The sequence below is a fragment of the Brachyistius frenatus genome, unplaced genomic scaffold, assembly GCF_029030835.1.
Source record: "Brachyistius frenatus isolate BFR_SWC_R1_liver_20210118 unplaced genomic scaffold, ASM2903083v1 Contig_43, whole genome shotgun sequence".
In the NCBI taxonomy this organism is placed as follows: Eukaryota; Metazoa; Chordata; class Actinopteri; family Embiotocidae; genus Brachyistius; species Brachyistius frenatus.
The window spans coordinates 690001-711308 of NW_027210642.1; the positions used below are offsets into that span (position 1 = coordinate 690001).

The window sequence follows — 21308 nt, forward strand, 5'->3', positions numbered from 1 at the left end:
GACACACATTTATACACACACAAACTCCCTCACCCTTCTTCATCAAGTCGAAAAGCTGAGTGAATCAAAGGGAAAATAATTCACAGCTGCAGGGGACTTCAAACAGGGAGGCCCCTCATTCCCATCGCCCCATCCCACCCCACCATTGAGATGATCATAAATCATTCTCACTGTATCACCATCACACTGTCTTTTATTTATGAAACACCCCGTAAGTCAGGGTCCCACACAACCTCAGCACTGCAGCTACTGCTTCCCCCAACACCCGAATGTGACCCACCAACGCTGAGATAACTGTCACACAGTGTGTATGTGTGTATGTGTGTGTGTGTGTGTGTGTGTGTGTGTGTGTGTGGTGTGTGTGTGTGGGGCGCAGGGAGAGATGTGTGGACCACCACACTCAGCACTGTGGCTATATCCGCCTGGCCTCTGTCAGCCTCCACTTTGATCCAGTAGCCATCAACACTTCATTACTCTGTGGCCTGTCTTCCTCTTGCTGCCGCTTCACACAAATGGCCTTGTCCCCGCTCTGCGGTCGGGGAGTTTACGTTGCAGAGAGTGCTCATTCACGCTCTCCCTTGCTCGTGCTCTCTCTCTCTCTCTCTCACCCAAGCACACGTTCTTCTTGGGTTTACACAGATGTGCCCCGATGACCCCCTCTGACCTCCGCAAAAAACTTTTACATATACTTCAAGGGCAATTAAAAGTTTCCAGTTAACTAAATTAGATAAACTGAACAGGAACAGTAATAATGTTGATTCGATTTAGGAACGGCATGAAGGTAATCAAAAGTGTTAGTTTACAGTTGTGCACACACGCACACCTTTCTTTTTTTTGAAAACAGGATTTGAAAAGAAATTGTGAAAATCTGACTACAAAAAGGCCTTTCACAGCACAAATACTAAAATTGTAGGCATCATTATTCTCAGTATCTTCTATATTTGAAAGTAGAAGGCTCATTTACTGCCATCTTTACATTTTTGGAGCATAACAAATTTATTTCCTGGTATGCATGTGCTAAAATCCGTTACTTCTGATTTGCTTTTTTAAATGTCAGCTCAAATATCACAAAATATACGTGAAAAATGAAGGGGTACGTAGTGAACTGATGTACTGCAGAAGCCTTACGAGTTCACATGTGAGAGTATGAGTGACAGGTCTATTCTTTGCCAGTGTCATGCCCTGTTTACTCTGGCCCACAGAAAGAACACAGAGAGGCATTTAGATTCAGACACACACACACACACACACACACACACACACACACACACACACACACACACACACACACACACACACACACACACACACACACACACACACACACACACACATATACAGAGACCAGTGTGAAACAGAATGCGAAAGTGCATGTCGAGATCACAACTTAACTCTCTTTCTATCCCACACAAAACTTCAGTCTGGTCTAAATCACCTGTTGTCTTTATCGAGCAAGTTTCAGAGCCAAAAGCACTGAAAAAAAAACACATCCGAAATACTGAACACAGCTTCAGCAGACTGAGACAAGGATATGAGAACTGAGGGGGATACTGGAGAAGGAGTAGGACAAACACTTGCGGACCAAAGGAGAGAAATCAAATGTGTCTGTGATGTATTAATTCTGACAGGTATTTGTGTATGTCTTTTCATGACATTATCTACATTAAACCACCTGTAAGAACAGTATGACACAAAAACAGTGTCAAAATGGCCGAGAGGTTTCTGCCAGCCTTCTGTGATAAAACGCTGCAAGAAAAAGAGAAGTGAGAGAAATCACATTCAATGGAAAAGCAATGGTATAGCCAAGATGCTGGGATACGGGGAGTGAATATGGTGTCATTGAAAGTGCAGAAGGAGGTGGGGGTGAAGGCAGAGTTAAAGGAATGCTGGGATGATAGAGTCTGAATACATAAAAACATTTGCTCATTAGGAATTCTGCTTGCCTCTCTCAATATCCTTGTCTCTTTTTCTGTTTCTGTTTCTCTTCCATCTGTAAATGGGTGGCATGTTGATAATCTTTATAACCTCTCTCATTTGCTATCCTTTCCATGCCAAGGCATGCACACAACACAAAAACAACGCTGTAAATGTAACTTACATGAGCACAAATAAAGGTTTCAAAATATTATGTCTATAATTATATCAATATATAATAGTGATGGAGCAAAGTGCAAAAAATGAACAATGCAAAACACTGACCAAGGAAAAAGAAGTGACTTTAAGAGCTGCCCCTGTTTTCCTCCTGCTAGCCCTATTTTAAGTTGTCTTTTTTTTTATTATCCCACCGCTCAACAGGACAGGCTTGTACAGAATGGAGCCTGCACAGACCCGTGCTCTTTTTTTTTTTTTTTTTTTTTGGGTCCACACCATGAAAAAGGGATGAGGGAGAGAAAGGGAAGCGGGGTAATAAATAAATAAAGGTGATTTTTGGACAAATGTACAGTGGCATGAGATGGAAAGAAACACAGCGAATATGTTCTTTTCCCATCCCTGGCTTGCAGAAGACAAACAAGGCAGACCCAGGGTAGACACACAACATTTTTAGGTTTCAAATATACGCAGGGAAAAGCACAAACTGAACCCTTTTCAGACTGCTGAGGGGACAGGCAGGAAAAGAAAGTTGCCGTGAGACAATGTTTCTCAAACAATGTGGTGAATGTCTCCTGACCAGAGAGAGCCCTGATGGAAGACCTTTCCAGGGATGCAGCGCCTCTTAGCTCCCTTTGCCAGTGGCTGGAACCACAAGGAACAGCCCCCCCCCCCCCCCAATGAAATGGTGCCCAACACGCCTGAAGGTCCCTCTCAAGTCTCTGTGTACTCATTTTGTGCTCAGTGTCATGAGGGGGACATGGACAAAGTTGCATGGATCACGGCATTCCAGAAATAGCTGAATCCAGCCTTGTAGTGTCTCTTATGCTGTTGTCAGTGTCTCTCCGTCCCTCCTCATCACTGTGATCACAGACAGAGCTCCTATTGAGGATGACAGACATCGACTGTCTGGCAGACGGAGAGACAGATGAGTGTGCATGCATGCAGACAGACATACACACAGGGTTGTGCTGTATATCAGAGCTTGACACTCTTACCGCACTATGAGTCAACATTTCTGACCATAAATCCTGTGCCCTGGTTGCGATGCCTTGTGCCCTACAATGGCCATCTTGTCAGTGCAGCCTATGACTTAAAACAGATAAAACTGATTCTCCTGCTAGCAATAGTGAAATCTCCATGACCTGTCCCAGTGTGCCAAGAGGAAGGAGGCAGCGGCACACAGTAATTGGTATTTGTTTTATTACTCTGCTGGTGAATCAAGGCGGCATCTTTTAAAGCCCTTCATAAAGAGAAAGCAATGTCTCCGTGCCCATGTCTGGTCAACATCACACTGATGGTAGAGAAGAGAGCATGCAAAGATAGACTGAATGACAAACACTAAACACAGTCAGAGTGTTCTAGGCTATCCTGTTTATCCCTTGGTTGTCTTTTACTCTGAGAACAGACCACATAACTCCCATACCTTTAAACAGAGCCATACACAGGCTAACAGGCTGTAGTGTAAATACATCAGAAATACATCTCGGCTCCATGTCTCCTCTGATCCTGAGCAGGAGGACATGTTTCTAAGCAACCGATGCCAAGGAGCTTCCGGGAACAGTGCAACCCCATTAAATCCCTCTCTCACCCTCCTTGTCACCTTGTCTCCTCTGGGCTTCTGGAAAAGACAAAGGGGCCAAACAAATGGAGTAGCAGTGCAGTAGCCAGTGACACTCTCAAGATACAGGAGGTGGTTTCTCCCTCTCTCCCTCTCTTTCTCTCTGTCTGTCTTATATCTGGCAGCAGCATCCCTCTCAGGTCAATCCTTCAACAGATGTCCTGGCCAACAACCCTGTCTCCCTGTTCTCTCTCTCCCTCCTCGTCCTCCCTCCTGCTGTCCTGGCATACCCACCCTGGCCTCTCGCCAAACATAGGATAGACAGATGAGGAGTGAGGGTTGTGAAATGGAAGGAGAGAGCGGAGGTTAGGTGGCAGCGGAGGTTAGGTGGCCAATATTTGGGTACTGGCCAAGGAGGCTCAGAGGAGAGAGGGAGGTTAAGGAGAGGATTTGTAAAGGACGTGTGGAATGAGCATGAAGGAAGGCATGTGTTTTACTTACCTGGTGGGAGGGAAAGTGGCCAGTTGCATGTGGAAAGGGGTTGTGTTATAAGGAGGCGGTGAGTGGGTGTGTTTATCCCGGCGATACGGTAATAAGTGATTGTGTGTGGATATAAGCAAGTCCGTTTAGCTTGCAGACAGTTCATGCTGCAGGTGGGTCTTACCTTAACAGTGCGGTGGTGCTTGCGGGAAGGGTGACAGCGCATGTTGCTGGTGTTGCAGCAGCCTGTGCAGCGCTTCACCTCCACACAGGGCGGCCATATCAGGAAGTTGGCAGACGTGGGATCCACCTGGCTCCTGGGGATCTCATAGATCACCGTCCGTGTCTTACACACCGCCGGGACAGCTTCCTCCACTAGAAGAGAGACAGGGAGAGCGAGACTATTCCAGTTAATGTTCTGCATCAGCATACAGTGACACAATTTAACACCGGCAAGCATGCGCTGATGCACTGTTGTAATCGGTCCTGTTCTCTCACAGCTGCTCTGTGCATTCTTTCACTGCTCATTATTTTGATGATTCACTGGAGCTGTTCGTCTTACCGCAGATCACACCCAACCTCGTTTTTGAGGCTGTGAAGAAGACAAGCTATCCAAAAAGCTGATCTCATATCGGCTAAGGAGCTTAGGAGTCTGTGAGATGTAAAAAGGGTGCTCCTTTGTTCAGAGCCCTCACTAGGGTTAATGCAGTGTGACTTGGCCAGAAAACCTTTATGTCTGCGGTGGAAATCTAATAATGGCCTTTAACACCTGCTGGCTGTTGTGAAAAGAGGAAGCCAGTGAGCATTCATTTCAGATTTGATGCTCTGACAGGCACTCAAACCTAAAGATTTGACAGAGAGTGTACCGTAAGGTACCATTATGTTGTAAAGATGACATGCCCATCAGGTACAGAACGTGAAGGCTTTTGTGGACAGCTGCCAATATATACTGTACACTGTATTGCACGCTTATGATACGGCGCACATGCATGAAATACGACCAGCCACTTCATCCTGTGTTGCTTTCAATGCTGTGCTGCTGGGGAGAGATGTGAGGAACACACAACCAGTCGTAACACATGCATCGCACACTACATGGTATTCTCCACGCCTCGATCAGATATCGTACCGCGTGGCGTTTAATGAAGAAATCTGACTGAGAGCCCAGGCGAGCTGCAACTTGAACCCTGAATGCCTGGAATTTCCACGCTCAAGGATGTATTTCTCTCTTGACGTGTGTCTTAGATCTGTTAGCCTCCGGCCAATTAAAAGGCTTCATGTCAGACGTCCTCGTCAACCTCACACACCAGTCTGGTTTCTCATGATTCCTTGATTGACATAAATACTGGGTAGATGTCTTCATTAGGATTCCTTTTATCCTCAAAAAGGCAGTATAAAAGCCACTAACTATCAGCTTTGTATGAAATTAGTTTCATCTCCTGGGAACTCGTATGTCAGGGGTCATATTTAAGTAGAGGGTTGTTTTTATGGCATTTTGACGCTGTAATATTGTTTGCCAAGTTATGATGTGTATGTAGTGTGAAATTTGATCGTGATGCAACCTCTGAGCAACACAGTAAAATGAATTGTATTCCTTCAGGCTTACCAATGCTCCTCTTGCGTCGGCTGTGTAGCTGGGAGCTCTTCAGGTCGTTGTAGTAACCGTGATGACGAGAGTAGTTCTTGTGGGGGTTGTTGTGCTTGTGGTATTTGGGCTGCTCAATGACATCGTTTCCCGTACCTCGTCAAAACAGAAGGCTGCCATATTAATAATGTCACACAGAAGCAAAGACCCCCCACACACACACACACACACACGCACACAGAGCTTATTCAGCCAATGATCGAACTATGAGTCTGTAACCGCCACTGCAACTTTAACAGTGTTCAATGGCTGTGATGGGTGGCTTGGTAGGCCTCACCAGAAGGCTGCATGTGATCCGCCATTGATGTTTTATATACCCTTTCCACAACAAACTGCGTGTCGGTTAGTCACACAACCATAATGAGATGGTTTCTTGTGCAGTATGTTTGATTCTTTGATTCCCTGAAGGGCTTAGAGTTCCCTTTAGCATGCTGGCTTGCAGGCAATGGGGAGGGTGGACAACTGTTGCTGATGTCGCAAATTGAGGTAAACAGTCCAGAGTACACAGGGTGTAGGCAGGAGTTTTACACAGACCTCTGTGTCTAATTGCAAGCTTTGTGTGTCAGCCCCACTCGCTCATTTGGCTGAACTTCCCCAGCACCAGTAAAGTAACTAGACACAGGTGAGTCAGCATGCTGCTTCGAAAACAAGCAGTTTTTACAGACACACAGGGGACTAAACTGGTCATTTGACAGGTGGTACTCAGCCACTATTATTCCTGCACCTAATTAGTGGTTTCGTGTCTCCCATTTACTTGAAAATGTTTGCTTTTTCAACCATTCAGTGGCTTGGAAAAGTACATGTTTTGTTATGCTGCAATGCTAGCCCTCTAACTCCAGCCCAATGTAGCCAGTTCAGCTTTTACACAGTCATGGTCATCTGATGAAGCTTGCCTGTTTTGGTCCCCCGCCCAGAATATAAAGTGGATTACAGAAAATTGCCAGAGCAGCAATAAAATGATAAAGCTCAAAGAGCAGAGTCTGAAAGTGTTTGCTAAGTGGGTGGGTCTACTTGTCTGTAGGTACAGCATATCCACCCTACCTGGCTGACACAATCCTACACCTGTACACTTAACATGAACGATTGGTTGTTTATTTGCTTTTCAATGCCTTCCTTCTCAAGGTATGTCATGCTTTAGCCGCAATCTCCTCCCTTCAGTGAGAGTTAAGGGAATTTCCTTCCAGCTTGTCAGTCTGACAGTCAGTGACCCAGAACGACTGCTTAACAAAAGGGGAGTGTTGACTGCAAATGAGGCCAGGCTGAGCTTTCAGTGTGTTAGGCTAGGGTAGCCACACTTAGAGACATGCACATGCTGTAAATAAGGCCACATACTCTTTAGAGTGCATGCAATACACATCAAAACATATTCCTACACTCTCTTCAGCACTGTCAGGTGGACTCGAGATAGCTGGCTCATTTTCCTACCTACCAACCTTATAACACAACAGGCCATTGAATCGCCCTGCACTTTCTATTACTTTGCCCTACCTATCCCTCTCTTCACCAAGGTGAGTGAAAAAAAAGAGAGGGAAAATACATAAGGGTGTTAAAGTTAAAGGTGGAGACCGAGGGAAAAGTGGAGTGAGGGGTTTGCTCCTCTGCTGGCTCCAGGTGAGTAAAAAGTTATAAAACACCCGGAGCATTGTCAAACTGAGACAAGAGAAAAGAGGACAGGAGACAGTCTCTCGCCATGAATCAGGCTTTCATGACTGGCAAATTACTCCCTCCATTAGCTGAGGGCCTCGATTCCCTCCCTTTACTCCTCCTCCCCTCTGTCTGCCTCCCCTCTACTTATACAAATAGCCAACATGTTGTTGACTTGTTGTAATAGGTGACTCCATAATTATTTTCCATTAGCCACTCTTCCTTGTTTTGTTATTATCAAAGGTTACATGGCTGACTTAAGTATTAGTTTAAGTATTAGTTTTAGGTCATATGGGCCACAGGCCCTCCCTGTGGGTATGAAGGCAGGTAGGAAGCAAGACAACTTTGTTCTTGAGACACTGCAGGTTCATAGGTAGTCCTGCCAACTGTACAGCAGGGAAACAAACTGCCAGCTTGTCAGAAACAAAGCAGAATGCACGACAACTGGCGGCCTTTCTGAGTGAAGCAGGAATACAACCTCCAGATTCCTCTTGCTCCCTCCTCCACCTCTGCCCCATGCCAAGAGTCAGGTTTCCTTTTCTGTCAAAGTCCTTCACTGACAGAGATAAAAGCAGGCAGGCAGGAGGCCACCTCAGGAGGTAGACAGGGTTAGAGAAGAGGAATAACGAGGAGAGGGAGCACCTCGGGGGCCAGACGGCCATATGCAGACTTCAGCGGGGTCATCTCATCTGTCAGTCAGAGCTGAAGACGTTCTCCACACAAAAACAAATGCAAGTCTGCACTGAGCAAAGCAGCACTAACTGAAACACAGTCACGAGATAAGCTCTTTTCAGTGATCCATTCTTATCGGCTAAATTATAAAAGACATCCCTCCAAAGACAAAAACCTCAGATATTGACAACCAAGTGTGACACAAAAAAGATCACCACATAAATATTTTCTTGCTCACTAAAATGATAAAACAAAACAACTGACAGTAGTCTTTGTTGGCGTTTCCATGTGTTGCATAGCTTTACAGATGTAAATAAATATATCTGAGCCCTTTTCTTTCCCCTTCCCCTGTTCATATACGTGTACAGTTCAGCCTATACTGGTAGTCTTACTGTCACGGCCATCTGCAACAAAAGCTCAGAAAATACCCCTCTGGCTGGCGTCGAAGGTCTTTTAATGGGCTGGCAAAAGACGCCAAGCTGTCCCTCAGACAGATTTATGTCCTCGTAATAATAATCAGCCTACTACTGTTACCCTGCAAAACATTGCTCTGTTTGAAGGAAGACGTGTTAATTCAATTATAAACACCTCTTCTCATGCTAGAGGCACTCCGGGGAATCTATTCTGGGCTCAGCCTAAAGAATCGCTGCAGTGGAGTGCAGGTGGCTTTGATTGTGAATTAATAAATTAAACACACTAATGATGTTGGGCTATTAGTCCTAATTGATACGTCTTTCAGAAAAGCAAACGCTTGGTTACACAGAAGAATTATTGAGTGAAAGACCAGTCTAAATGCTGCGTTGCTGAGTATAAGTTTTGAGGTTGCTAATGAGCTATGACCGGTGAGGTAGCTTACATCATTTGGGACAGTTAAGGCAAATTTTGTAATTACCTATTTCCATCAACAAATCTTTATGGGAGAGCCCTGAATTTGATATATGACCACAGCCTGTGTAAATAGAGGCTCATGTGAAAGCAAACAGCTTCTACCAGTGCACCCATGTAACTTAATCTATGACAGTCTGAGACGGACTGGTCCCCCACTGCAGAGGAAGCAGCACCTGAAGCAGAAGAAAAAACAACTTGACTTGCAAGCTGCTGTCTCTGTTTACAGGGCAAAAAAAACAAGCAGTGATTATTGCAGCTAAAAGCATATGCACGGTGAAAGTCCACCGATCATATGTGTACAGTCAATGCACCTGTCATGGTTGCTGCTTTATCATGCATGCCAGGGCTGCATTTGGCAGCCTTCCTCTCTGGTACACAGAACCCTCAGCAATTTCCTGCACACAGGCACGTCTTTGGAGCTTAATTTCAGGGGCCATACCTTCACTTATTCCCTGCTGAATATAATCAGCAGAATGTGCCTACAAAACCTGCTTGTTAGATTAACTAAATATGCAGTCTTGGTTGGCTCTGTACATACTATTTAAATAAATGTTACTCAAACATCAGTTTCTCCCTCTGTTATACTGCCAAATGGATCCATAGATGCAGCACATCTTCAGTGATTGTTTTTTGTTTTTTTATTATTCAAAATTCACCATCCAGCAAAGGTGCTGTGTTGATTATTTTAGATACAGTATGATCTTTGAATAAATGTATGTCATGTTATTTAGCTTGATTATCAAGCTATCACGTGTTGCTTCACTTAGACAAAGATATGAGAAGTCCCCATGCCATTTAAAATGTTCAGGTGTCTACCATGCTGCAAATAAAGCCATGCTCCTGGTGTAATTCACTGCAGCTTTGTTAAGTAGGCTACCATCCTTTACTCCGTGGTTTTACATCAGCAACAGCAGTTTTAACAGATCTGGACAACATGCAGGACATCAGGGTTCAAAATGTATCTCAGGTCCATTGTTAAAAGTATCAAGAGGCAGAATTTACCTACGGAGTCAATGTCCAGTAGCCGCTGGAGGTCGCTGATGCTATGGATTTCACTGTGGGACAGTCGGTCTATCAGCTCCTGGGGAAACTCCACTTCCTTCAATGGGCGAGCGGGTGGGGGCAAAGAAATCAAACAGGAGATGAAGGTTAGAGATGTGTCGGGTCAGTGGGGAACATTTGTGTGATTTATTTGTCTCTATAAATAAAGGCTCCAGGCTTAAACAACCGTCACAAGGATCAGTGATAAGACAACTTCCAAATATGTGCCAACAAAAGCAAGCAGGTCTGCCCCGTTGCCATACAGTCCCCGCAATCATGTAGAAAAGGTGGCGCGGAACCCCCTTGAGAAAAGATGCAGTTTAAATAAGCTTTGCAAAGGAGCAATGCAGCGTCCCTGAAGGATAAAGCTGAATTACACAATTATGATCATAAAGTTTTGATTAATTTAGCATCCGGATAATTTTTGTATAAGCACAATATTCCTGCATAACCTCTATTTTGGAAAATATTTAAACTGCTTTACCTAGCAGCATAAAAATATAACAACTACTTGAGATATTAATTGCAAATTCCGAATTGAATCCCAAACGAGCCACAAGGTGCTTGATTTATCTATGCAAAAAAAAAAGTATAGCCTACATATACTAATCTTGTCTCGGCTTTAAATGGTCTGCTTTCTACTGGAATTGAAGTCGATACAATCGGAGCGAGTTGTGCTCACACAAGCGGCACCTCGTCACTCTGTTGCGGTCCTGCAGGCACCTCAAGTTGAGCAAGCCGTGCAGCCTCACAGGAACAGTGGCTATTTATATCACTCCAGAGCGGTTCCCATGAACGCGCTTATAGCACAACCAAAAAGTTTGCCCACTTGGCTCAGGCTACAAACAGATTTGGCACAAAAGCCAAAAATAACTGCGATGTGTCCAGGCGCAGACGCAATGTTGGTTCTCTAAAGCGCTCAGTGACGACCCCTCAGTGAAGCTGATGTGCTGTTCAGTCTCGAAAAATTAATTCATATTTAGCCTACACTGTTCTTAGAGTAGTTTCTTTAAACTGCCCTTTTTTTTTTCTTTTTTTTTTTTTTTAATATTCTCTTAACAGATAGCCTAGTTTGGATCGGTTGTAGGTCAATGAAAATGAAGAACTGCTTCAAATTGTGTTGGCTGTGTGATCACATTTATTTTCTAGTCTAATTACAAAAGTTAGAGCTATTTGTAGTTTTCTCTCTCTGGGCATCGAGTTACTCTGTTGTGCGTGTAGCTCTTGGAGAAATGCGCTCTCTGTGGGACCTTTGCACCCTCACAGGAATAAAAAACCCACACCACTAAGTAAGACACGGGGCCAGAGAGACACAGTCTTTCCAACCCCGTTCCTCTCTGGCTGTGCTGTGTCCCGGTAACTTTACCTCAGCGGTGGCCAGCAGCAGGTACGTCGTCCACAGCAGGAAGTAAGAAAGTGCGGCTCTCATTTCCCTTTAATTCAGAATTAACCTCAAATACGAAAAAGGTGCTATTCTGTAGGAGCCTCAGAGTCGCTCCTGGCCCCAGAGGATCCACAACCATCCCCTCGGGGAGAGAAACCGGGGTGTCAGTGCAGCTCAGTGGGTCAGTCAGACACCGTGCTGCACTTGCTTGAAACTGTGAAAAGCGTGAGGAAGCTGAAAGTTGATTCTCGTTATTCACATTGGACTGCGTCCTCTTGAATAAGCCCTTGTGCTGCAACTCGACATAGTTCCTCAAGCGCAAATGAGACAATCCCAAGAGACAAGCCTGACGCGCATTGCACTTGTGCTTCACCCCCTAAAAAAAAAAAAAAAAAAAAAAACCTTCTCCAGCCCAGTTTAATAAGATATCAAAGAAGACACGCGTCTCCTTTCTTTAGCAGAATGTTAGATTTGGACAGAATTAAGACGCACGGCTATTTTTCTATGTTAGTATTTAATAGTCCTGAATGAATATAATCCAAACGAGCAGATGCCCTCAGAAAATCACAAGGAGGAAAGTTGTCCGTGTTGTGCTATCCAGAGCCCGTCTTGCAGCAGTCTGCACAGGTCCTTGGCTGTGTAGGACTCTGGAGTGAATGGTGTCAGAGCGCCTCTGAGCCGCTGGATATAGAGAGCCAGCAGCTCAGTGCCCGTTGCGCCTCCCCTCTCGTTTTGGTGATCGTGCATCTATTCAGCGAAGGGAGCTGGTTGGCTGGTTGGATGACTTAAGACTCAAGAGCACGTGCCCCCCCCCCCCCACCCCTACCCACCCACACCCGCCATCTCCTCCCCCCTCTTCAGCCCGTGTGTGTGTGTGTGTGTGTGTGTGTGTGTGTGTGTGTGTGTGTGTGTGTGTGTGTGTGTGTGTGTGTGTGTGTGTGTGTGTGTGTGTGTGTGTGTGTGTGCGCTCTCTTCAGCAGCGAGCCCATTCAGAGATTCGGACTGTAATCGATATTGATTATCAGTGATCTAAAAAGTTACAAAACTGACATGGACAAACTGAGACAAAAAGGTTGGTGATGAAGATGATGATGAGATACTGTTCTCATCTCATTCCTCTCTGTTAACAGCTGAGGCACCGGTTGAATAAAGAGATGGGCGAAGAGGAAGTTATCAATTTACATTAAATCCCTCAGGATGTTTTATGATATACATGAAAAATAAAAAAAAAATGTAAAAAAAAGACGATGATCATGGCGGTGTTGATGGTGGTGACTCGTGATGTCTCTTGATTTTGTGACAGTTAACACCGGCTTTTTTTTTTTTGTACATTTGAGGCCAAGGCAGAGGAATACATTTTGATTCTGTCTGGACATTTACGAGCGCAAATACACCTCTGAAAATGGTGCGGATGATGACAGTGACTAGTTAACTGTGGGTGTGTGCGTGGGCATGATTTTGGGACACAGGAAGCAAGTACTTTACTGCAGGTTCATCACAGACTGGTCCTAACTTGTTGTGAGGAAGCTAGAGGTAGCGCGGTCCTGTGCCGTGCCGTGCCGTGCCGTGCCGCGCTGTGCTGGGAGGTCCGGGGGAAAAGCCCGAGGGCCAGATAAAGGAGACATACCTACAGGAGCAGAGACACAGACAGACAGCAAAGGTGACAATCAGCGGGGAGCCATAGGTCAGACAACCAGGTGGTCTGCCCTCCACCTTGTCCATTCAACTGGATCGCATAGCACAAAGCCAGCCTGAGGGCGCTGTGGCTGGAAACAAAGCACTGCAGCAGATGGCGGAATAATTAATGTAACTATTTTAATAGGCCCATGAAGTTCATTTTAGGATGGTACCAGTGCTGTAAAATAAATCAGATATTTTTATAATAAATTTCCCTCTGTTAAAGTCATTGGTGTGGCTCGATGTTCCCATTGAAGCACCTTTGTTAAAAGTTACTGCCCTGCACTGATCGTTCATTTCTTGTAACTGTGCGTTAAAGTATGTGGTGCTATGGCAAAAATGACTAAGGGTGGCTTGTGACAGGCAGGTTCATCATGACCCCTGTGCTCTAGGCTGCTGTCATGGTTACATCACAGGTCAGCCTCCCTGCCTGGACGGATGCTCTCACTCAAATTCGTGACTCATGTTTCTTGTAGGTGTTCATTTCGCATCATGATGGGAAAGAGGGAGTCAGAGGAAGATGTGAGAGAGCAGGACACAAAGAGACGGTGATCATTTCATTTTTCAGGCAAAGAAGTGAGTAAAAGGGAAAACTGTTAGGAGAGGATGAAGCACTGGAGTCTTTCTCTGTTGTTCATCTGTATACTTCTGTTGTGTTTTGGTGACCATGCTTATAAATTGTGGGAGATTAATATGAAGAAAATAATCCTAAACTTGACACACAGATGTAAGATGGAGTCGATGGTCCAGGTGGTGCATGATGAAAAGTTAAAAAGAAAGAAAATATACAAAGGAGGGAAAAAAACAACAACTGAGCAGCAGAGTGAAAAGAAGAATCACTGGATTTACATTTTAGAGGAGGAGAAAAAGTGTAAGCTTCAGGACCATAAATCCTCTCTTTCCCTCTCCTTCCTCCTTTTCTGCATGAGCTATTAGGCAACATGTTTACTGGCAACTGAGCCCTGTGTACCTAACAACATTAACCCCATTAAAGGATTTTATAGATGCTGGTGCACAGTAAATCTAGCCATAAAGACTCAGCGGAGAGAGGACGTTCTGAGTGAGGTGATGACTCCTGTTTCTGCCCCAGGCCACACATATTTCCCAATGAAAAGCATAGGAAAAGGGGTGGGCATAGGAAATAGGAAAAGGGGTGGGCGCTGATTGTCTAAGAATGTGGTGGATATGAGTAGCATGGCCTTTGGGGAATTGAAGTGTGCCTTTTGTCTGGATGCACTGTCTGTCTGAATCATCTGTGGAAGGAAGAAGTGATCATTTATGGAGTCTTGGTTGTAGTCAAGATATTATTTTATTTTTGTAAGCTGTAGTAAAATAGTGTCAGATCTGTTCTTTAATCAGACTAAACCAAGGAAGATGGAGATTAAGGAAGAAAAAGACTACAATTGTCGCCTCGCTGTTGTTTGCCTCCAGTCACGTTGCAGTTTATATCCATGTTTCTCTGGACTCATATAGTGTCGAGTGAATACTTTGAAGGAATCCTTCTATGTGTTTACATGTTTGGCCAATAAAGCTGTCTGATAGTAGACAATAGTTGAAACATGGGAGTTGCTTTAAAGAAGCTAAAGAGTCTAACTTTCAACGTTTGGCACACATTTTCAACCCAACAGCACAGAAGATCTATACAATCACCGCAGTTTCAAGGTGGACACAAAACTTTGTGGCACTAATTTAGTATCTGACCAAAATGTGAAATATGGTCCCAATCTCCCCGCCTGCTTTTAAATTATTGCATCACATTCACAAGATTGAGACAAACGTGAGGTCACAGTGGCCTTTGACCTTTGACCACCAAAATCTGATCAGTTCATCCTTGAGTTCAAGTTAATGTTTGTGCCAAATCCGAAGAGGCTCTATCGATATTGTGTTCACTTGCCGGACGGATGGATGGACCAAAAACATAATGTCAGGCATAACAATGCAAGTTCGAAGACAGTGTATTATTGAAACCTGTTTTTCCTTTGTGATGTACAGTACCTGTTTTGACTTTTCATCAGGTGTCTTTCCTATAATATTCATGTTTTATACTTCAGAATATACTACTATACCCTTTGGCTTGGTTTATCGACAAAACACGAATATACGTATCTCAGTTCTACTGTAGAATAGAATAGCAGACTTAAAGATAAGTTGCCTGGACTGAAGCGGGGATGCATTTCCATCCTGATCTTCCCACTCCACCAACCTTTAACGAGATAGATGCAGGTCTTTAATCATTATTCGTGCCCTCGTGAAGATCCTGTCAGGTCAGAACTGGTTGGCCTTACACACCTGCGTGTCTCTTTTCAGTGATATTCTTAGCCATGGAATCATAGAGTCCTGACATGTATTGGATTTGCACAAAATAATTCCCTGTGTCTAAGTACAGTAAGCCTTAGAACACAGACATAATCATCCATAAGTCAATCTCAACTTGATCCCAGTGCAGCTGAACTCTGACCCTGCAATGAAAGCAAAGAATCTCACACTTCAATGTGCTGGAGAGCCATAAAAAGATAGCAGATAGCAGCGTACAATCGAAACTCAGAATACTGATAGCTGCATATTCGTGACAGTTACGATACCTGCAACTGTTATTTCCGTTGCAGTGAAAGCTATTACATATTTTTCCACTGGGCATCCCCAATCCGTGACACATCATCATGTCAAAGGCCAAGTGGATTGCAGAGTGGATTGCCTTGCAACAGAGAAACAAACACAGATCTTAACCTGGTGTCTCCTCCAGCGACACTCAGATGTATCAAGAGCGTGCGTGAGTCATGGACACGGGGAGCAGGCCCTTTGTAGAGTGATCCCCTCCCTCCTCCTCAGGGTAGAATTAGGCTCCACTAACTAAAGCCCATACTAGCTCATCAGTGTCTATAATGATAAAGTTGATGCCATTAGTGGGTTGAGTCTTGATGTTTTTAGTGTGGGGCTGTGTGTTATTTGACACAAGCTCTTGTAATACACCCATTAGAAACAGCGGTAACTTTTATGGTCGGGTTACTCATGTACATGTACACACACTCACACACACACACTCACACGGGCAAGTAATTCAGGTGAAATTTCCCAGGAGCAAAGGTACATTCCAGAGGCTGGTAGCAATATAGATTGGACTTGGAAATTATCCAGAGCAGAGTGCATATCCAGGGCAACCTCTATGCACATAAACAAGCAGTGGCACAGGGCATATATGCAATGAGAAGACTCTAACACACACCATTACTGCTTGTTCAACTGAGCATTTAGCGGAGGGAGGCAGAGTATGGCAGCTATACTTATAACTGGTCCTAGACGCAGCTGCTCTTTTATAGGAACAATTACTAGCAGTCATTTACAAGGCTTCATCTCTCTGACATGCGTAGCAACCTCAATGAAGTGCTCTGTGGGGCCTCACAGCACCCCTCTGGACCCCTTTTCCTTTCAGGCACGATAGGTGCACAGGCATTGAGGGGGCACAATACCCAACTGCTCTCTCATAAGTCACAATTGCAGTTAAGTCCACCTCTGGCATCAAAAAATGACGCCGCATGCACATATAAATGCACAAAGCTGGTGGGATGAGGTATGCAAGGCAAACCTGCAGCTGCAACAGATTATACATTACAGCAGCACACTTCAGTTGTTAAGGGACTGCAGCATCCTCTCTGTGTCATCTCCAGATCTGTCAAACTGCGGTCTGCTCTTGTCATAACTCTGCCTTGACTTTTTCACTTTGTACTCCTCCATGGAAGCCATCCTTAGAGGGCGAGAAGGTGAGAGACATGGCAACAAAAAAAAAAATACTCGGTGTGCATCCACCTCCTGTGGGTCCCTGGGTTTGACTCTGTTGTTTTAGTCAGAGATGGATTCCTGCCCACAACAATGCAGAAGAAGACAGAAAGCCTCAGCTCCACGTGTAGCGAAAATAATTCCTATTTAGAAGCAAAAACTAGACTTGCAGCTCGCCAGGGAGCAGACCCACATGTGAACTCTCTCCTACACTCACATAGACTGTATATTTGGGAACCCTAACACTTACACACCTGCACTCCCTCTTGCGCTTTCTTGCAATTTCCTCAAATGGACAGACAGACAGACAGACAGACAGACACACAGACATGAAGCAATCCGGGCACAAGTCCTTACATGCAGCTCCCCGTTCCCCGTGTCCCAGCTTATTTTCCCCTTTAAAACACTACCTCTTTATTCTCTATGAACGCGAAGAAAAAAAAAAAAAAAAAAAAACTCTCTCTTTCTACACACACACACACTCAAACAGCAAACAGGGGACTTCCAGCCACTAAGAAATAGCAGCGTAATTGCCGGTGCTCTGTTGTCTATCAAGACCTGACCTTTTCAGCATGTGTGTGCCGTGTTGGGAGCGGTGGGAACCGGCAAGGAGGAAGACAGGGGTCTCCCTAGCTCTGTGGTGGTCTGACCCAATCCCCCCCCCACCTCCTTTCTCCACTCCAGCTCCCCCAAAACTCTGGGAACTCCCACTGCGTCCGCATGTTGTACAAGTTCGGAGGCTTGGAGGGGAGGACATGGCTAACCCACAAATCAGGCTCTTGGCCGGGGAACATCAAAGGCGGGACAGGACGATGTGGAAAGGACAGCAGGAGACAGAGCTGCTCTGTCTCACTGCGATCCCAAGGGGATGGAGGAAAATTCAAAGTCTACGTGTAGAGCCCAGACATTATAGTGGCACCAATGTAAGCTCTCTGGTCGTGCCAATGGGAAAATAGCGGACAAGTATTGCCTTACATGAATCTGGCCCCGAAATAAGGACATTAAAGAATGAAACATATACAGGGACATATTCATAATAAACATAGGACAATTTACAGGACTATATGTCAGTAGCAAGCGCAAAGAAATGGCTTTGACTTGCAGAGAAAAGTCATCCAAACAAATATTAAGAAACTGATATCAAGTATGAAAAAAAAGATGGAGGGTTCATGGGAGAGCTTTATCTAAAAAAATAATTAAATAAAAACATATTACAAGCTAAATGGAAAGCTTGCGAACTCAATGACAAGCCGTCTTTACGTCGCTACGTGACAGACAAGCTCAGCTCTCAGAGGGGGCACACGAAGCTGTCTTCTGAGATGTATTAGGAGACTATAAGCTCATAATGACTTCAATTGGCATGTCAGATGGGGCTTTGACTTTACCCTTCCTTCTACCCGTCTTTCACTAGCCACAGGCAGTCCCACTCGACGAGTAGGGACCTTGTGATGAGGGCCCTAGTGGTGGTTGTGATGGTGGTGCTGATGTATGGGATTAAGGTGAGATCTCTGTGCTTGACTTGAGTGACATTAGCTATCCGTGACCGAGATGAAGAGGAAAGAAAAAGACTTGGGTGGAAGTACGAGGAGAGAGGGTGCGGGGAGACGGGGAAGGGGGTTGCAAAGGCTTGAGGGAAAGGATGCCACCAAAATAAGAGCCCTGGATTAAAGGTTGATTAAGCCGAGTTGGAGAATGCCCTTTAGTGCTCCTGTTTGCTCTTTTTTTTTTTTTTTTTTTTTTTTTTTTTTTTTTTTTTTTTTTTTTTTTTTTTTTTTTTTTTTTTTTTTTTTTTTTTTTGCTTTACCATGCTCATCGGCAGCAGGGCCCAACACAACTTGAGGTATTCCATGACACAGAGCAAGTGCCCTGAATTGTGTGTAAGATTTTCCTCAACACAGTGCAATTCCTGTAGCAACCACACCTAACAAAGCCATGAAAGCACTTTACTTCCAGGAGAGAAGCCCTACCCAGTTTATGGGTCTTACCATGAAGCTGTTTCGCACGCATCGTGGTAACGATTAACAGTGGTTAATGTAACCCCTCTGCCCCAAAGAGCTCCCAGCTAGCTGTTCTGGAAACATCACTATGGCTGCTTTTAAAAAATAATTACAGCAGTTTTTTTTGTTTGTTTTTGTTCTTTTATTGTTGTTGTTGTTATTATTGGAGGCTGTAAATGCAGTGCCAGCTCCAGTCCGACACTGAGATGCATGTCAGCAAGTGAGAAAAAGAGAAGGGAAAAACAAGAAGAGAGGACGCCCCAGTAAGCTGGACCCCCATTCCTTTTTTCTTGGCATCCTTGCCTTTATTAGATCGTGCATTGAAGAATGACACAGTGGATGATGTTTGCATGCATGCAAAAGTGTGTGCACATGTGCATGGTTTGGGGTTTATATAGGATCTAGGACTCAAATGAGAAAAATTGCATTTTTGGTCCTCAAGCCTTTGATGACAGCCCATACTGTCATTATGGTGCACAAACCGGAACCATAATAATGCTTCTCCTCCTCCTCCATCTCCTTTTCCTCCTCTCCTAGGACTCAAGATGAAGTGTCAAAATCCTGAGGCAGAGAGAGATCACAACAAACTGATTATCAACAGGAAGTGGCTCCATTATGGGCTTAAGGATAGGAGAGAGTGCTCTCTGGTTTCAGCTCTCACTCAAATCCATGCATTCCTTCAGGGTTTAGGAAGAGCTGGGTCACCCCTGAGCTGGGTCCTGCAGGGTTTTAGGGAGAGCCGGGCCACCCTCATTCCTTGGCCCCGGGGAGCACAGCTGGGACCCAGAAGGGATTCTAGATGCTTGAGGACGGGTTGAAGGGTTGTGGATATCTCGGGTGGCCTGACAATCAAGATACACTTGACAGCCTGTGCGTTGTGTCTTTGGACACCCGCAGGGAGAGACTGCGTTGTGAGGGGTGAAGCACATTTTCAGGGGTGAAGATTTAGTGAAGCATTCATATTTAATAGACCCTGACATGTTAATTTCTGCAGAGGATGCCAAATCCTTTCCAGACATCAGTCAATGTCAATATACAGTATGATGTCCAAATTAGAGCATCCAAAAAGCAGACAAAAGATTTAGAAACACAATATGCTTTAAGTGCAGGAATCTTAAAGAGTCTGGAGCAAATCATCCATCTAAAAGGTCTCAAGGCCAAAGATCTATTAACATTCCCTGAGTGGGCTTTTAAGACTTTTTCCTAAACAATCCAACAGGGACTTTTTTGCTCATTGCATTCTTTCATCTTCCTAATGTGATTAGAACACAGTTCGACTACTTTTATGATATGCACTCAGAACCGCTAACGATTCCTTCGAGAGTAGGAGGCACTGAAATAAGGAACAATTGAGACAACTGCTGAGCTGCCTCCCCAGGGAGTGAAGTCGGAGCTGAAGTGAAGAGAAGGATTGTGCTGGGTCGGGGTCAATGTGGGCAGGAGATTGCACAGTCATGTGCGTGATGGAATATCTCACTCAGAAAAATGCTACTGACTCGGTTTTTTCGTTGTTTTTTTTTCTTTGCGCATGCAGAATGTCGGGAGAACATTTCGGTCTTTTGTTTGTTTTTTCTACACGTCGTTTGGAGGCGAGTCGCACAAAGTTCCGTTCGCTTGGAATAGCTTTGAAACTGAGGCCAAAACTGAGGCGAGTCGGGGAGGCCTGGTCTCAGTGTTGCTACATGTATACATGTGAATTATTTGCTTGTCGTCCAGCAGGAAATGAGGAACGATAACAAGCTTGGGAAAGAAAAGCAGAAAAACAAACAGATTATATCTCATCCTCGCCTTCATTTCTTGCTTTCTCTCCTTCTCCTTTCTTTTCTCTCCCTTTCTTTTTCCCTTTCTTCTGTCTTATTGGGGTCAAATTTAAACACTGCAGCAGGAAGAGACATGAATTCAAAGTAAATAATTTCAGGTGCTTGTAATTGTCTCGAAAATGTTAGTTTTGCTCAAACGGCGGTCGCGTTGTTTACCACACCTGTAAACACAGCCACTTAACAGGTGTGTTAGGGAGCACTACTACATAAAGTTTGTAAAGAGTTGTTTGAAGCATTTCATGTCTGCAGGGGAGGAGGTCACCACAAAGTCGAGAAAAAAAAGTACTACTTTAAGTGACATCCCTCGAGTCAGTGTCAACTGGGGCTGAAGAGTTTGAAAATAAAAAGGAATTCCAGGGTTGGAAAGAAGTGAGCTCACCAGACCTCCACAGGCCGCTCCACATCTCTGTTTGAGGAATGTGGCTCGATCAAACATGAGCTGGTAGTAGAATGATACAGACGAGTCTCAGACCAAACTGTCTGTGGAGTTGCATTATGTGTAATGTAGCAATGTGCCAGGTTTTGACTGGGAGGGAGAATGCGAGTGATTTAAAAAAAAAAAAAAAAAAAAAAGAGATTAGCTTTGGCAATTTTTATACTTTAAAAAAAAAAAAAATTCCCATCACAAGTTTGACAT

The 21308-nt window shown here is 44.5% G+C and overlaps 1 protein-coding gene across 2 annotated transcripts in view; it reads right to left on the minus strand.

Moving 5' to 3' along the window:
- pdgfab (platelet-derived growth factor alpha polypeptide b) overlaps positions 1–12039 on the minus strand; it is an 18769-nt gene extending 6730 nt beyond the window's left edge. For both annotated transcript variants that reach the window (XR_011311073.1, XM_069702818.1), the window contains exons 1-4: positions 11386–12039; positions 9981–10077; positions 5736–5870; positions 4314–4504 (exon numbers count right to left, since the gene is read on the minus strand). Coding sequence is in view for 1 of the 2 variants with exons in the window: in XM_069702818.1 (XP_069558919.1) it covers positions 4314–4504; positions 5736–5870; positions 9981–10077; positions 11386–11448 (486 nt within the window). In the remaining variant the exon portion in view is untranslated. The remainder of the gene's footprint in view (positions 1–4313; positions 4505–5735; positions 5871–9980; positions 10078–11385) is intronic.
- Between the last annotated feature and the right edge of the window lie 9269 nt (positions 12040–21308).